This window comes from Nansenia antarctica, assembly GCF_963989245.1.
Source record: "Nansenia antarctica genome assembly, chromosome: 6".
NCBI classification, from domain to species: domain Eukaryota; kingdom Metazoa; phylum Chordata; class Actinopteri; order Argentiniformes; family Microstomatidae; genus Nansenia; species Nansenia antarctica.
In genome coordinates this window covers 22,897,223-22,914,727 of record NC_137676.1, presented here as the reverse complement: position 1 = coordinate 22,914,727, position 17,505 = coordinate 22,897,223, and the positions used below count along the sequence as shown (strand labels likewise).

At 46.6% G+C, this 17,505-nt stretch overlaps 1 protein-coding gene across 1 annotated transcript in view; it reads left to right on the top strand.

Annotated features, from left to right (window-relative positions):
- l3mbtl3 (L3MBTL histone methyl-lysine binding protein 3) overlaps nucleotides 1–17,298 on the top strand; it is a gene marked incomplete at both ends in the record, with an annotated part of 62,882 nt that extends 45,584 nt beyond the window's left edge. Inside the window, 3 exons of the mRNA XM_080534304.1 lie at nucleotides 7,653–7,810; nucleotides 10,600–10,662; nucleotides 17,155–17,298. Of these exons, the coding sequence (XP_080390430.1) occupies nucleotides 7,653–7,810; nucleotides 10,600–10,662; nucleotides 17,155–17,298 (365 nt within the window). The remainder of the gene's footprint in view (nucleotides 1–7,652; nucleotides 7,811–10,599; nucleotides 10,663–17,154) is intronic.
- Nucleotides 17,299–17,505: the final 207 nt, after the last annotated feature.

The following is a 17,505-nucleotide window of genomic DNA, read 5'->3' as shown; positions in this document are numbered from 1 at the left end:
AACAACTCAACAAAAGACTTTTGGGGAATTTTTATAATTTATTAAATATAATTTATTAAATACGTTTATTTATTATATACGTTCTGAGGAAGTGGGGAAGTCCCTGTCGCTATTGAGTGTATGTGCATGTGCGCGCGCGTGTGTGGGTATGTGCGTGCGTGCGTGTGTGTGCAGTACCTGGTGACAGACTGGGTTCAAACCGAGGTACTTTTCTCTGACACAAGACTGTGTTAGCCCCCTGCGCAAAAGCCTGGACCAGTCTGAAGCCTAGCTATGAGCTCAGCGGGCTAACACTGACTTGTGGTGTGCAGGGGAACACTGGTTCAAAGGTTGAAATACCCATCCATGCCTTTGAGTTGTGAGCTGTATTTGGTCGTTGGGTAGATGGTGTACATTGGGGTATTTCAGGGGGGTAGCTAGTGTACATTGGGGTATTTCAGGGGGTAGATGGTGTACATTGGGGTATTTCAGTGGGTAGCTGGTGTACATTGGGGTATTTCAGGGGTAGCTGGTGTACATTGGGGTATTTCAGGGGGGTAGCTGCTGTACATTGGGGTATTTCAGGGGGTAGATGGTGTACATTGGGGTATTTCAGGGGCGTAGCTAGTGTACATTGGGGTATTTCAGTGTTAGCTAGTGTACATTGGGGTATTTCAGGGGGTAGCTGGTGTACATTGGGGTATTTCAGGGGGGTAGCTGGTGTACTTTGGGGTATTTCAGGGGGTAGATGGTGTACATTGGGGTATTTCAGGGGGGTAGCTAGTGTACATTGGGGTATTTCAGGGGGTAGATAGTGTACATTGGGGTATTTCAGGGGGGTAGATGGTGTACATTGGGGTATTTCAGGGGGTAGCTAATGTACATTGGGGTATTTCAGGGGGGTAGATGGTGTACATTGGGGTATTTCAGGGGGTAGCTAATGTACATTGGGGTTATTCAGGGGGTAGCTAATGTACATTGGGGTATTTCAGGTGGGTAGCTAATATACATTGGGGTATTTCAGGGGGGTAGCTAATGTACATTGGGGTATTTCAGGAGGGTAGCTGGTGTACATTGGGGTATTTCAGGGGGGTAGCTGGTGTACATTGGGGTATTTCAGGGGGGTAGCTGGTGTACATTGGGGTATTTCAGGAGGGTAGCTGGTGTACATTGGGGTATTTCAGGGGGGTAGCTGGTGTACATTGGTGGGGGGAGTTCTTTATGAGACAGTCATGGAGGGGGCAAATTTAATGGACATGGGGATGCTGTTCCAGAGGTCAGGGGCTGACAAAGGGCTGAACTAGGACAGACAGATTACCCAGGCTGCTGGTGATCACACTGGTTTGGTTTTGGGGGCCGAAAAGGAGGATTTCACATTTAGATTCATTGAGTTGTAAGAAATGTTGTGCCATCCAGCATTTGACGTCATCTAGACAGGATCGGAGGCTGTCAAGACTGGACTTGTCATTGGGTTTCATGGGGAGATAGACCTGAGTGTCGTCGGCATAACAATGGAAAGAGATGTTGTGTTTCTGAATGGCTAAACCAAGGGGCAGCATATACAGAGAGAATAGAATAGGGCCAAGGATGGAGCCTTGTGGTACCCCGCAGGAGAGAGAGGCGGAGGGGGAGGAGCAATTGCCGATGTTGACGGAGAAGCTTCTATCACTGAGGTAGGAGGTGAACCAGGAGAGAGCTGTGCCACTGACACCAACTGTCTGACAGAGACATGATGCGGGGCAGCTCTTACGAAGTATGTTAGTTACTTTTCTGTTTTGTATGTGTGCACAGTTACTCGCTTTAAATGGGCTGAAGATTATGGCTGATATGGGAGTAGTTCATAGGAGGAGTTTGTAATAGGAGGGGAGATTCCCGTTTGTTAGGGTTGGTTAATATTAGTTATTTGATTATATTGAGTTATGGATGTTTTTGAGGAGTTTGTGGAAGCTCCGTCGGTCGATGGATTGTTACAGTTAACGAAGGAACAACTGTGGAAGGTTGTTGAACATTATGAGGTTAAGCTTGAGGTGGTGAAAGGCCGAGCAAAGAAACAGGACGTAGTGGAGGCTTTACAGACTACGTTAATTAATAGGGGCATACTAAAGGGTAAATTGTCTGTGCCTAAAATACCCGTTGGGGTTGTATCTGGGTCCACTGAGTTAACATTTGATCAACAGAAGGAATTGTTAGCATTACAGATGGAATCACAGACGCGAGAGCGTGAATTTCAGATGCAAGAGCGTGAATTTCAGACGCGAGAGCGTGAATTTCAGATGCGAGAGCGTGCGAGGGACAGGGAATTGGAGTTGGATAAGTTAGCTCATGAACGGGAGCGCCTTAAGTTGATTGCTGAGGGAAAGTTATCTGACTTTGGAGGTGGCGATTCGAGTAATTCTAAGAGGGATAATTTGTCTGCCATGGTTAGACTGTTGCCAAAGTTTAATGAAAAAGATCCTGATATATTCTTTTCACTGTTTGAGAGTGTTGCCGACGATAGGGACTGGTCTACTTCAGACCGCACCGCATTACTACAGAGTGTGCTTATTGGCCGAGCTCAGGAAGCTTATATTGCTCTTAATGGTGGAGAGAGGAAAGATTATGATACAGTTAAGGCCGCTATCCTTAGGGCATATGAACTTGTTCCTGAAGCTTACAGACAGCGGTTTAGACAATGGAAGAAACATGATAAACAAACTCATGTTGAGGTTGTAAGAGAACTAACCAGCCATTTCAATCGTTGGTGCGTGGCGGTAGAGGTGAATACTCTGGAGGATCTGTCAAATTTGATTATTTTGGAACAGTTTAAAACCATTGTCCCTGATCGCATTGCCACTTATGTTAATGAACACAAGGTGAAAACAGCAGATCAAGCCGCGGTGTTGGCAGATGAATTTGTACTGACTCATAAGAGTCAGTTTGGTGAACATCGTTTTCGTAGCGATGGGAGCCGTAGACATAATCCGAACGTGACTAACCTATTGGTAAATCGTGCTAAATTCCCTAACGGAGGTCCTGGTTATTTTGTCCCCTTTTCAAGGTTGGAGCATGGCAGTCAGAGTAGAGTAGATCCTAACTCGACATGCAATTATTGCCTTGGGAAGGATCACTGGAAACAGGAGTGTCCGGTCCTAAAAGGAAAGAAAACCTACAGTGGGAAGGGGGGCTCTGTTAGACCGTCGGTTCTTGCAGTGCATGCTGGTGGGGCAGGAGGAAGAGTGTCTGGGGTTGCCGAGGGGTCTCCCTTTAAACCAGGGGTGATGGCATCCTCAGTATCCAGCCCACCTGCGGCTACTGAGTTGGCGGGGCCACTACAGGGCTCTGCCTCCATACAGATTAGCGAGGAGGATCCTGATTTTGGCCCGTTTATTACTACAGGTTTCGTTTCTCTGGTGGGTAGCCCACAGAAAGTGCCTGTCCAGATACTTCGTGATACGGGGGCTTCAGAATCTTTTATATTGGAATCGGTTTTAACATTCTCTCAGGAGTCAAGTGTGGGGACCAGCGTTTTGATTAGAGGGATGGGGATGCAGACTTTGTCTGTCCCCTTGCATGAAATTGAGCTTTACTCTGATCTGGTCCAGGGGGTAGTAACCATTGGTGTTCGACCCTCTCTGCCTGTGGTGGGTGTGGCAGTCATTTTAGGAAATAACCTGGCTGGAGGAAAAGTGTGGAGTGATGTGCCCCCACCTCTGGTTGTTAGTTCTGGGTTTACACGGCCAACAGGACCCGACCTTAGTGTGAAGGAGTTTCCTGAGGTTTTTACTGCCTGCGCCATGACTCGTGCTATGAGTTGCATGGACCCTAAAATTGATGATGGTAAAGAGTCTGATAAGTTCACTCCTGACAATTCTGTTTTTCAGTTTCCTGATCTGCCGCCGTCTTTGTCTCGGAGTGAGTTGATTTTAGCCCAACAGGAGGATCCTGAGCTGAAGCTGCTGCTCAGTGGGATTCAGCCTAAGGATGAGCTGGAGAGCTCTGCAAGTGGTTGTTTTCTCTTGGAGGATGTGTTGGTTCGTAAATGGCTTCCTCATAATGATTGTTCTGTGAGTGACCCAGTTTTTCAAGTTGTGGTACCTACTAAGTTTAGGAATGTGGTGTTGGAGACAGCACATGATGACGTGGCTGGGCATATGGGAGTTAAGAAGACTTGTGATAGAGTACTACGGTATTTATTTTGGCCTCGGTTGAAGAGGGATGTTTCTAAGTTTATTAAGACCTGTCATACCTGTCAACTGATGGGAAAACCTAATCAGACTATTAAACCTGTGCCTCTTTATCCTATTCCAGCTGTGAGTGAACCATTTGAGCACCTCATCATCGATTGTGTTGGACCACTTCCTCCTTCTAAGTCTGGGTGTACTTATCTATTAACGGTAATGTGTCAAACCACTCGCTATCCGTCTGCGTACCCTCTTCGTACGATTACGACAAGATCAATAGTAAAGGCACTGACTCAGTTCATATCCATTTTCAGAGTGACCAAGGGACAAACTTTACATCGAAAATGTTTGCTGAAGTTTTGCGTCAGTTACGCGTTAAGCACAACACCGCCAGCGCGTATCATGCTCAGAGTCAGGGGGCTCTAGAGAGGTTTCATCAAACACTGAAGTCATTGTTCTTATTGCATGGAGCTTAAGAGGGATTGGGAGGAGGGACTGCCTTGGCTCATGTTGGCAGCACGGGAGGTGGTACAGGAGAGTACAGGGTTTAGTCCAAGTGATTTGGTGTTTGGGCACAAGGTGAGGGGCCCACTGGCAGTGCTACAAGATGGTCTTAAGACCGCTGATCCACCTACCAACCTGATAGATTATGTGCATGGTTTTCACCTGAGGTTACATCTGGCGGGAAAAATGGCGAGTGAGCATTTGACTGTGGCACAAAGTAAAATGAAAAGACTGTTTGATCGCCGGACTGAACCACGAGTGTTCTGTCCTGGGGACCAAGTGTTGGCGTTATTGCCTATACCTGGTTCGCCATTCCAGGCGAAATTTACTGGTCCTTACTCTGTTGTAAGACAGGTGTCCGAACAGAATTATTTGATCGATACTCCTAACCGTAGAAAGTCTACACAACTTTGTCACATACATTTATTAAAATGTTATTATTCTCGTTCACCTAGGGCCGGAGAAGATGCGGTCTTGGAGGTGAAGCCGATTGTGTTGACCACAGTGAATGGGGTGTCTCCATCTCCATCCACTCCTGTGGTGGCAGCAGGGTGGGAGGAGGATGTGAGTGGGCCTGGAGACGGTGTTTTGCGTCCTCGGCTCAAGAATTCTGAGACGTTGGCTGAATTATCAGTTCAGTTTGGTCATTTGACTGAGGAAAACAGTAGAGAGTTAGAGGGGTTGCTTGTTGCTTTTCCCTCATTGTTTTCAGATACCCCTTCTTGTACCCACTTAGTGCAGCACGACATAGACGTTGGAGAGGCGAAGCCCGATTCGTCAACGGTTCTATCGAGTCCCTCTGGAGAAACGCCGCCGCATGGATACTGAGGTTCAGTATTTAATAGATAACGGGCTGGCTGTTCCTTCAAACTCCAGTTGGGCATCACCGAAAGGTTAATAATGTGACTAAACCTGACTAATTTCCTTTGCCCAGGATGGAGGACTGTGTGGATGAGGGGGGGTCTGCCAAATTCGTTAGCAAATTTGATTTGCTTAAGGGGTATTGGCAGGTCCCACTGACCCCTCGCGCCCGAGAAATATCTGCCTTCATTACACCGTCTGGGTGAATCCATGCTGCCGGTCTAAAATGTCGTGTCTTAAATCTCTCTTTCTCTTGCTCCTCCCTCCTTAAAATAGAGCTTTTCCCGGTACCAGGAATTGCTGGAGGGTGGGTAGGTTGTAGGGGAGGTTGGGATTTTATGTTTAGGATGTGTGGCGGAGATCACCGTTTTCTTTGGCATAAACTATTGTTATTATTTGTATTTTTGATTAAATCTAGTTTTTTTGAGTTATGCTGTAAATGTGGGAACAGAATTGGCAGAGACCTTTTTAGTAGGCCTCTGTTTTAAGGGGGGGGATGTGACGATCCACACTTGGTCCTATAGTGGGCGCTATTACACCTGTTGTCCTGTCGACCTTCCAGATGGGCTCAGGTGTGGTTGATCATGCTAATTATCCCAGGAACCTTAAAGAGTGGGTTTAGATTCATGCTCTCTCTCTTCCTTGTCGACCAGCAGCCGTTTTTGGTTGTCTTTATCATTATTTCAATTCTACATTATTTACGTTAATACATCTCCTATTATTGTTATCCATGTGTCGTCCCCCTTTTTGTCACCTTGTCAAGAGCCAGGCAAGCGTAACAAATGTCATGGTCTATTGTATCGAAGGCTGCACTAAGGTCTAGGAGCATAAGGACAGTGGTGAGAAGCAGGTCATTGGTGACCTTGAGCAGGGCAGACTCTGTGCTGTTGTTGGCTCTAAAACCTGAGTGAAATGTATCCAAGATGTTATTCAAGTGCAGGTAGGGAGACAAAATAAGGACCTTTGACAGAAACGGGAGCTTGGAGATTGGCCTGTAGTTATTGAGCTGGGTGAAGTCTATATTGTTTTTTTTCAGAAGGGGCCGGACCACTGCATGTCTGAAGCAGGTTGGAACGGTATCAGGGAGGTGTTAATGACAGAGAGGATGCTGGGACCAGTTGTGTGAAATACTTCTTTCAGAAGAGCAGAGGGAACTATGTGTTTACGCCCGGGGAAAGGAAAGCGTCTACACATCTGAGTAAAGTCAACATTGTTTCGCCTAGTATGGGGCTCTCTCTCTCTCACACACACACACACACACACACACACACACACACACACACACACACACAGCTGGGCTCCATATCTCCCTAACCTCAGCTTCAGGGCTGTGTGTGTGTGTGTGTGTGTGTGTGTGTGTGTGTGTGTGTGTGTGATGGTCTCTCCAGCGGTTTGTCTCCTCTCTTACGTACTGCACGTCCCCGTTTGATTGACAGACATCAATCGTTTGGTGTTCCTGTCAAGACTGTTCTCTCGGTCTTCAGTACAGTTCAATAAAAACAACGACAGTACAATAATGTACATAGATTCCCAACTGAGTGTATCCATGTACAGTAGTGGGATGTACATACAGTATGAGTATATTCCTCCTGTCGTCCTCAACAATGAGTGTATGAGAGGGTGTGTGTTTGACTCTGTGTGTGTGTGTGTGTGTGTGTGTGTGTGTGTGTGTGTGTGTGTGTGTGTTAACTTGATTTACTGGATACGTTCTCCTCGTCAGTAGAGGGCGTATGTTAGACTGTGTGTGTGTTTGTGTGTGTGTTAACTTGATTAACTGGATACATTATCCTCCTCCTCAGTAGAGGGTGTATGTTAGTGTGTGTGTGTGTGTGTGTGTGTATGTGTGTGTGTGTGTGTGTGTGTGTATGTATGTATGTGTGTGTGTGTGTGTGTATGTGTGTGTGTGTGTGTGTGTGTGTGTGTGTGTGTGTGGTGTGTGTGTGTGTGTGTGTGTGTGTGTGTGTGTGTATGTGTGTGTGTGTGTGTGTGTATATGTGCGTGTTAACGTGATTTACTGGATGCATTCTCCTCCTCCTCAGTAGAGGGCGTATGTTAGACTATGTGTGTGTGTGTGTGTGTGTGTGTGTGTGTGTGTGTGTGTGTGTGTGTGTTAAAGTGATTTACTGGATGCATTCTCCTCCTCCTCAGTAGAGCTGACTCTCCAGCAGGCCCTGCACCAGTCCGTGTTCCTGCCCTGCGTCTCCCCGGCTCCCAGCATGCCGTTCTGCTGGGACCAACACAGCAAGCTCCTCCCCACCGTGGCGGGCATCACGGCGAGCACGGTGGCCGCCTGGAGCGTCGAGGAGGTAGGAGGAGTTACACCTGTTCTTTTACTGTCCATTCTGTTACTGTCCATTCTGTTACTGTCCATTCTCTTACTGTCCATTATGTTACTGTCCATTCTGTTACTGTCCATTCTGTTATACTGTCCATTCTGTTATACTGTCCATTTTGTTATACTGTCCATTCTGTTACTGTCCATTTTTTTATACTGTCCATTCTGTTACTGTCCATTCTCTACTGTCCATTTTTTTATACTGTCCATTCTGTTACTGTCCATTCTGTTACCGTATTTTCCGCACTATAAGGCGCACTGGATTATAAGGCGCACCTTCAATGAATGGCCTATTTTTGAACTGTTTTCATATACAGGGCGCACCGGATTATAAGGCGCATAGAATAGAAGATACTGCAGTCAAACGTTTGACTGGGGTTGCGTTACGCCCAAGCTCCACCTACTGCGTTGCGTCACCTCTCCATCGGTGTTGTGTCAACTTCCCGTTGTCCATGCTCCACCTGAGCGTTGTCACCGTCAACGTTCTACCTGCCCCACTGTCAAAATAAATAAATAATCCACCTCAAGTATCAGCCGTTCGTCATCCATTTTTGCAACAAGCGTCAAGGACCTGCGGTGATTCACAGCTGACTCGCGTGAATAGCAATTCGCAATAGCTGCGACCACGAGATATAGAGTAGTTAGCTACAAGCATTTTCAATCTGGTATTATCTCTATTAGTGGATTAACCGCTGTGGTGATTTAACAGCTGATAAAAATACATCAAGTAGACTACAAACAGAGCAAAACAATAAAACAACACCAGAAAACAATTATAACCAATTATAATTATACAATTATAACCAACAACCAATATGTCACAGCTCCTGGTGAAATGTGCAACGTAAGTTTTCAGTTTTTACACATGCTTAAACTACAGATTGTAAGCTTTCAAATGATGTGTCATACATTCAAATCAGAGAAAGATTGAACACGACAGGCGTATTTGAATGTTGGTTCACCTCAAACACTGAATGGGAGAAAAGTGACTCTAAACGCAGCCACAGCTACGAACGCTGCTAACAAAACACATCGCTACGAAGGTCTAAACTGTATTTTAATAACATGACAACATGCTGGGAGAACATCGACATGCTAAAAACACATAACTACACATAACTAGATGAACACACAGTTCTTACTTTTGAACACGAGCTAAAACGAAAGTATGTTTACAAGTCAACCCTCCCTTACTGGTAGCCTCCGGCAAACGAGAATAATGAATCCAATACACACATTATAAGTGTTTAGTGATCGTTAAACTGTTGTTTATTATATCGAGTGGGTACTTTAAAACTTCAAGTTGAAAGCACCAAGAAGGACCGCCTCGAAATTCATCGATGTTCATGTCCCGTGCTAGCGTTGTTGCCTTCATTCGAATAGTGACTGTAGAGACGCTTCTACTTGCTGCTCTCTGTTCAACAACCCACTGTTCGAGTTTGTCCTCTAAGTAACTGTGGCCATCTCGCTTTGTTCCCTCGGAAACTCTGTTTAGTCTTCTTTATTTGGGGTCTTTATACACACAAGTGGTGTGGGACTGTGAGTAAGCACAGTACCGGTGTTTACTGATTACCGTAATGCTGCAAGCGGTGCGGCTTTGTAGTTTACCAGTCGTACTGAAACATTTTGACAGAGCGCCTTGAGCGCCGTGTACAACCAGTATGGATCAACCAATTAACCAATTGATCCATATATAAGGCGCTCCGGATTATAAGGCGCACTGTAGTTTTTTTTAAAAATGAAAGGCTTTTAAGTGCGCCTTATAGTGCGGAAAATACGGTACTGTCCATTCTGTTATACTGTCCATTCTGTTATACTGTCCATTGTGTTACTGTCCATTCTGTTACTGTCCATTGTGTTACTGTCCATTCTGTTACTGTCCATTGTGTTACTGTCCATTCTGTTACTGTCCATTCTGTTATTGTCCATTCTGTTACTGTCCATTCTGTTATACTGTCCATTCTGTTACTGTCCATTCTGTTACTGTCCATTCTGTTACTGTCCATTCTGTTATACGGTCCATTCTGTTACTGTCCATTCTGTTACTGTCCATTCTGTTATACTGTCCATTCTGTTACTGTCCATTCTGTTATACGGTCCATTCTGTTACTGTCCATTCTTTTACTGTCCATTCTGTTACTGTCCATTCTGTTATACTGTCCATTCTGTTATACTGTCCATTCTGTTACTGTCCATTATGTTATACTGTCCATTCTGTTTCTGTCCATTCTGTTACTGTCTTTCTATTTCTGTCCATTATGTTATTGTCCATTCTGTTACTGTCCATTCTCATATACTGTCCATTCTGTTACTGTCTTCCTATTTCTGTCCATTCTGTTACTGTCCATTCTGTTTCTCTCCATTCTGTTAATCTCCATTCTGTTTCTGTCCATTCTGTTTCTGTCCATTCTGTTATATTTAGATTAGATTAGATTCAATCTTTGTCATTGAGAGAGTACAACGAAATGTATTTTTTCCTCTAGGCACAGGGTCAGCCCCAGTCAGTGCCCCTGGAGCAATTAAGGGTTAAGTGGGTTGCTCATGGACACAACAGCAGTGGTAGGCATCTCAGATATGATGCCAGCAACCCTCCAGTCACCAGCTCACATTCGGCTCTTCATCGTGTCACTGTAGCCTATTTGCCTGTAGCATCACATCGCAGCGTGGAGCGGCAAGGACGTAGTAGACACCGTCTACCTGTATCTTACGGTACAGTTATGCTGCCATGGTAACTGTAGCGTGGTTTACTTTGTTTCCTAGGTGACCGAGTTTGTCCAGGGTCTGCCCGGCTGTAAGGAACATGTACGCACATTCAGAGATGAGGTAAGATGCACACTCACACACACACAATATTATTATTAACACCATCACCTCCATATGATATCTGTTAGTGGCCTGAACAGCTGTGTGTGTGTGTGTGTGTGTGTGTGTGTGTGTGTGTGTGTGTGTGTGTGTGTGTGCGTGCGTGCGTGCGTGCGTGCGTGCGTGCGTGCGTGCGTGCGTGCGTGCGTGCGTGCGTGCGTGCGTGCGTGCGTGCGTGCGTGCGTGCGTGCGTGCGTGCGTGCGTGCGTGCGTGCGTGCGTGCGTGCGTGCGTGCGTGCGTGCGTGCGTGCGTGCGTGCGTGCGTGCGTGCGTGCGTGCGTGCGTGCGTGCGTGCGTGCGTGCGTGCGTGCGTGCGTGCGTGCGTGCGTGCGTGCGTGCGTGCGTGCGTGCGTGCGTGCGTGCGTGCGTGCGTGCGTGCGTGCGTGCGTGCGTGCGTGCGTGCGTGCGTGCGTGCGTGCGTGCGTGCGTGCGTGCGTGCGTGCGTGCGTGCGTGCGTGCGTGCGTGCGTGCGTGTGTCCGAGCCTAACCCTAACCCTCTCAGTGTCTACTAGTAGATGTTATGTAAATGTTAATGCCCATCACTCATCTGTGCTGGTGATGAGTATGTCTATGGTCCTCTATAAGACATGCGCTGTGAATGACATCAAGAAACATACAGTCCAACACGAATGATTACCACAACACAAAGGTTTACGATAATACAAATGTTTACCACAACACAAATGTTTACCTCAACACAAATGTTCACCACAACATGAATGTTCACCACAACATGAATGTTCACCACAACATGAATGTTCACCACAACATGAATGTTCACCAGAACATCTAAGACCAACGCTGGCAGGAACACACACCAGATGCTCTGGCTCCAACACCTCGTAGAGACAGCGAGGCTCATGGGGGATGGGAGGGGGGATAAACATAACCGTTTTTAAAATTAGCCTTTACATTTTAACATTTTAACCATTTAGCGGACGCTTTTATCCATCCAGCGACTTACAGTAACTTAAGCCTGATTTATACTCCTGTGTCGAATTTACGCGCGGTTATGCCGTAGCCTACGCGAGGGCTCTCCAAGCTTATAGTTCTACGTTGTTCTACGTTGGTCCGCGGACCGCGTCGCGTTGGTCGGTGTACTCATAGCGGCATAATAGCGATCAAAAAACATATTTTTGTTATGCTTGTTGTAAAGAAAATGTCTATAATGCATTGAAATGACAGTAAACTAAGATAATAAGATGGTTATCATCATTTTTCAAATCTTTATTAATAAGTAATTACAGAAAGAGTAAATGACATTTCTGTCATGACTTCCGCATTTACGAGAGAGTCCTAATGTGACGCTACCAAGCGGACTAATCACAGTTGTTATAGTAACTTTACATTAAATATGTCTATCATAAATATAATTTAAACCCAACGAACAGCCATGGGACTCCCTGTAACTAATCATTTATTTCTAAATAAACAGGATTGTACATCTTGTAAATGTGAATCGCGCTCCTTATAGGAAGGCTGTGCCTGACGCTTCCATAGGGCGCTCCGTTGGAACGGTACTCAAAGCGGCATAATAGCGGAAAAAAAAATATATGCTTGTTGTAAATAAAAGTTCTATGATGCATTGAAATGTCATTAAACTAAGATAATACGATGGTTATCATACTTTTTCAAATCTTAATTAATAAGTAATTACAGAAAAAGTAAATGACATTTCTGTCATGGCTTCCTCATTTTGGCCGACGAGAGAGTCGGAATCATATCGGAATCATGTAATAATTTTAATTTAATAATTTTGCCATTTAGCAGACGCCTTTATCCAAAGCGACTTACAATTACGAATTACAGGGACATTCCCCCTGGAGTAACTGAGGGCTAAGTGCCTTACTCAAGGGCACACTAGTAGTGGTGTGGCTTCAGGCGGGATTCGAACTCACAACCTTCCGATCACAAGTCCAACTCACTATCCACTAGACCACCACTACCAAGCGGACCAATCACTGTGCTTACGGTTGCGTAGAAACTGCCACGTAGTTACATTTTTGGAGAGGTGCGCGTGCAAGGCTACGCGGGCCTACGCAAGCTACGCCGTAGCCTACGCCGTCGATTTTACGCAGAAGCATAAAAGGGCTTTAGGCCTAAGTGCCTTACTCCAGGGCACACTAGTGGTGGTGTTCCCAGGTCTTACTCCAGGGCACACTAGTGGTGGTGTTCCCAGGTCTTACTCAAGGACACACTAGTGGTGGTGTTCCCAGGTCTTACTCCAGGGCACACTAGTGGTGGTGTTCCCAGGTCTTACTCCAGGGCACACTAGTGGTGGTGTTCCCATGTCTTACTCAAGGACACACTAGTGGTGTCATGCAGTACTGTATAACTGGTTTGACTGAGAGTCATGCAGTACTGTAGAACTGGTTTGACTGGGAGTCATGCAGTACCGTAGAACTGGTTAGACTGGGAGTCATGCAGTACTGTAGGACTGGTTTGACTGGGAGTCGTGCAGTACTGTAGGACTGGTTTGACTGGGAGTCGTGCAGTACCGTAGAACTGGTTTGACTGGGAGTCATGCAGTACCGTAGAACTGGTTTGACTGGGAGTCGTGCAGTACTGTAGGACTGGTTTGACTGGGAGTCGTGCAGTACCGTAGAACTGGTTTGACTGGGAGTCGTGCAGTACTGTAGAACTGGTTTGACTGGGAGTCGTGCAGTACCGTAGAACTGGTTTGACTGGGAGTCGTGCAGTACTGTAGAACTGGTTTGACTGGGAGCAGTGTTGGCTGGTAACTGGTCTCAATGGGACTGGGAGCCTAGCAGCTGGTAACACCAACAGCTGTCACCCATCCTCTCATTTCATCCCCCCCTCTATTATTCTCTCTCTCTCTCCTCTCTAATCATTCCATCTCCTTCTCCTCCCATCGGACCAGAGCCGAGAGAAATCTAAGGGAAGAGTTGGAACGGTTGAAGTGTTGCTAACTGTTTCCCCCGATGAGGCGTCTGCCGCTTCAAACAGTCGCCTCAAAGGGTTTCAGATGATCACAGAGGCCCAGCTAAGCTAGTGTTAGCATGTTGATGCACTCACTAGATCAAACCTATCCAGCTAGGTTGCCTGTTAGCCTTGATACACCCACTAGATCAGACCTATCCAGCTAGGCTAGTGTTAGCCCTGATGCACCCACTAGATCAAACCTCCTATCCACAGGGCTCTCAAGTCTCACGCATTGGGCGTGAGACAAGGTGTGGCGTGTGAGCGTGTGAACGGGTTGAAATGCTTGTGTCTCACGCCCAATGCGTAAGACTTGAGAGCCCTGTATCCAGCTAAGCTAGTGTTAGCATGTTGATACACTCACTAGATCAAACCTCCTATCCAGCTAGGCTAGTGTTAGCATGTTGATACACCCACTAGATCAAACCTCCTATCCAGCTAGGCTAGTGTTAGCATGTTGATACACACACTAGATCAAACCTCATATCCAGCTAGGCTAGTGTTAGCATGTTGATACACTCACTAGATCAAACCTCCTATCCAGCTAGGCTAGTGTTAGCATGTTGATACACTCACTAGATCAAACCTCCTATCCAGCTAGGCTAGTGTTAGCATGTTGATACACTCACTAGATCAAACTTCCTATCCAGCTAGGCTAGTGTTAGCATGTTGATACACTCACTAGATCAGACCTCCTATCCAGCTAGGCTAGTGTTAGCATGTTGATACACTCACTAGATCAGACCAGTGGCGGATACATAAAGTGGCTGATGGGTAGGCCTGGAAAAATCTGGGTAGGCCTGAGTGAAACTCATCACCGCACGTTTTAGACCTATGTATGAGCAGCCAGATGGATGGAACACAACCGGGCTCGCGATCATAGGCGCCGATTTATGTTTCTGCCCGTGGGTGCTCGAAACATTTGGGTACGACCAACACGCATGCACACACACGCACACACACGCACACGCACGCACACACACACGCAAAATATTCGCAGGGACTGGAGGAGATCACTATGCAGACCATGAAACGAACGGAAAATAAATAAAGTACCTGTCTACCCAGAGACAGCCAAACAAGTTATTATAATACACACACGCAAGGCATTCAAGCGCACGCAATAGTCAATGAATTAACCAATAACCATCAACTATGGAGGACCAAGTCTGACAGAATTTACAATAAATATATAGGTACATAAATGAATGTATGAACAAATAAATGAACGAATACACACTAGGATCCTCTGTGATATTCCTTGAGCAGACAATTCCGCAGTTTCCACAAAGCCTACTGCTCGTTCTTTAATTACCCCTCCATGAATGAATCGAATACAGACAGCAACTAGCTCGCGCTTGGATAGATCTTTATACTCATCCGCAAGTATGGCATAATATGTGGATTGCTCATGCAGTTCAGACTTTATCTTTCGAATTAGCAGTGAGGCTGCAGCCTCAAGCAGCTCATCCTGAATGTGATGGCTTAGGAGCGTCGTGGCATTTCGAGGCAGTTCCTTCAGTCTATTTTCAATTTCTGGATCATATTTTGACATGAACTTGAATAGCTCCAAGAAATTACCTTTATTGAGCGCCTCTTCCGTTTCTCTGTGACCTCTAAGTGGAATTTCCAACTTGGCACACAACATAGCAATGTCTAACACAACTTTAACGTGTTGCCGGTTTCGCTCTATGAATGAAACGGCATCACCGTGCATTTGATTTAACACTGTCCCACGGCTTTGGGGTCCATGGCTTTGCCTGTACCCATCCAACTTGGTGAGGGCAACAGCATGCGGCTTGCTAGACTCGTGTTTGTCACAGGCCTGCCGGAGACGTTTCCAATTTTTTTATCCATCTCTTATAAAAGTGAACTCCGTGTGCGCCTCTGGGAAATGTCGACACACTTTACAAAAAATAGCGTCTCTTTCTTTACTATATTCCATCCACTTGAACTTCTCGTACCAATTTCTACTGAAGGAGCGCGATTTCCCATCTATTACAGTGGTAGGGAATGTTACCAGCTTTGGTTGAGTGGCTGGTTCCTCCATGGCTGACAGATCCGACGGTGTAGTCCTACCAGTTAGCTCTTCACAAGCCGGTGGCAATGACGGTCGCAAGACAAAACTATTCACATTACAGTTAGTTAGTGAAAATTAAACTTAAAAAATATTTTATTATAAAAAAATATGTATTTTTATGAATCTGACTGGGTGGGCCAGCTGTCAATCTGGGCGGGCCTAGGCCCACCCAGGCCCACCCATAGATCCGCGCCTGGATCAGACCTCCTATCCAGCTAGGCTAGTGTTAGCATGTTGATACACTCACTAGATCAGACCTCCTATCCAGCTAGGCTAGTGTTAGCCCTGATACATCCACTAGATCAAACCTCCGACAAAACAGGGCTGTGAGGAAAGGCTGTTAATACCAGAATAATCAGACTGCAATGCTAATATGACTCTATGACCATGAAGGTAGAATATAATGAAGGCTCTTTGAGGTACAATATGATTGTCCTGTTGAATAACAGGCGCGCTAACAAGGCATGGCGGTCGTTAGCTCGTTGCGCTCGTTGAGAATCCTAAAGGAACCTTAATGAACCTGACAAAATCCTTAAAAACTTTACTTTAGGCAGAGAATCACTTTTCACTTTTCTTAGAACTCTGTCTAATCTTCCAGAGAGAGAGAGAGAGAGAGAGAGAGAGAGAGAGAGAGAGAGAGAGAGAGAGACACCTTCTATAGAAAAGATGGATGTTAAGAAACTTCTTTGATGACGCACATGTCAACGAGGGAGTGCGCAAAGAAAGCTTTCATGCTAACTCAAATTAACACTGATGTGAACACTGCCATGTTGAATAATGAATATACTGTATGTGTTTTCTCTCCTCTACTTTCCTTCCCTCTTTTCCCCTCTTGTCTTGTTTTCTCTCCCTCCCTCTCCTTTCCTCTCCTCTCCCTTCCCTACTTCCCTCTCCTCTCTCCCCCCTCCCCCCCTCTACTTTCCTCTCCCCTCTCCCTCCCCCTCCTCTCACCCCTCTCCTTTCCTCTCCTCTCTTCCCCCTCCTCTCCTCCCCCTCCCCCCTCTCCTCTCCTCTCCTCTCCCCCCCTCCTTTCCTCTCCTCTCCCTTCCCCCCTCTCCTCTCCCCCCCTCCTCTCCTCCCCCTCCCCCCTCTCCTCTCCTCTCCCCCTCTCCTTTCCTCTTCTCTCTTCCCCCTCCCCCTCCTCTCACCCCTCTCCTTTCCTCTCCTCTCTTCCCCCTTCTCTCCTCTCCCTTCCCCCCTATCCTCTCCCCCCCCATCCTCTCCCCCCCCTCCCCCCTCTCCTCTCCTCTCCTCTCCCCCTCTCCTTTCCTCTCCTCTCTTCCCCCTCCTCTCCTCCCCCTCCCCCTTTTTACCTCCTCTCACCTCCTCTCACCTTTTTACCTCCTCTCACCCCTCTCCTTCCCCCTCCTCTTCCCCCTCCTCTCCTCTCCCCTCCCCTCCCCCCTCTCCTCTCCTATCCCCCCCCCACACAGTTGATAGACGGGGAGGCGTTCCTCCTGCTGACCCAGGGAGACCTGGTGAGGATCCTGGGCATCAAGCTGGGCCCGGCCATCAAGATCTACAACAGCCTGCTCATGTTCAAGACCGCGGAGGAGACTGGCCTTAACGAGCTCTAACACACACACACACACACACACACACACACACACACACACACACACACGCACCCACCACACACACACACGCACCCACCACACACACACACATACACACACACGCACCCACCACACACACACACACACACACACACACACACACACACACACACATACACACACACAAGCACACACATACACACACACAAACACAAACACACACACACA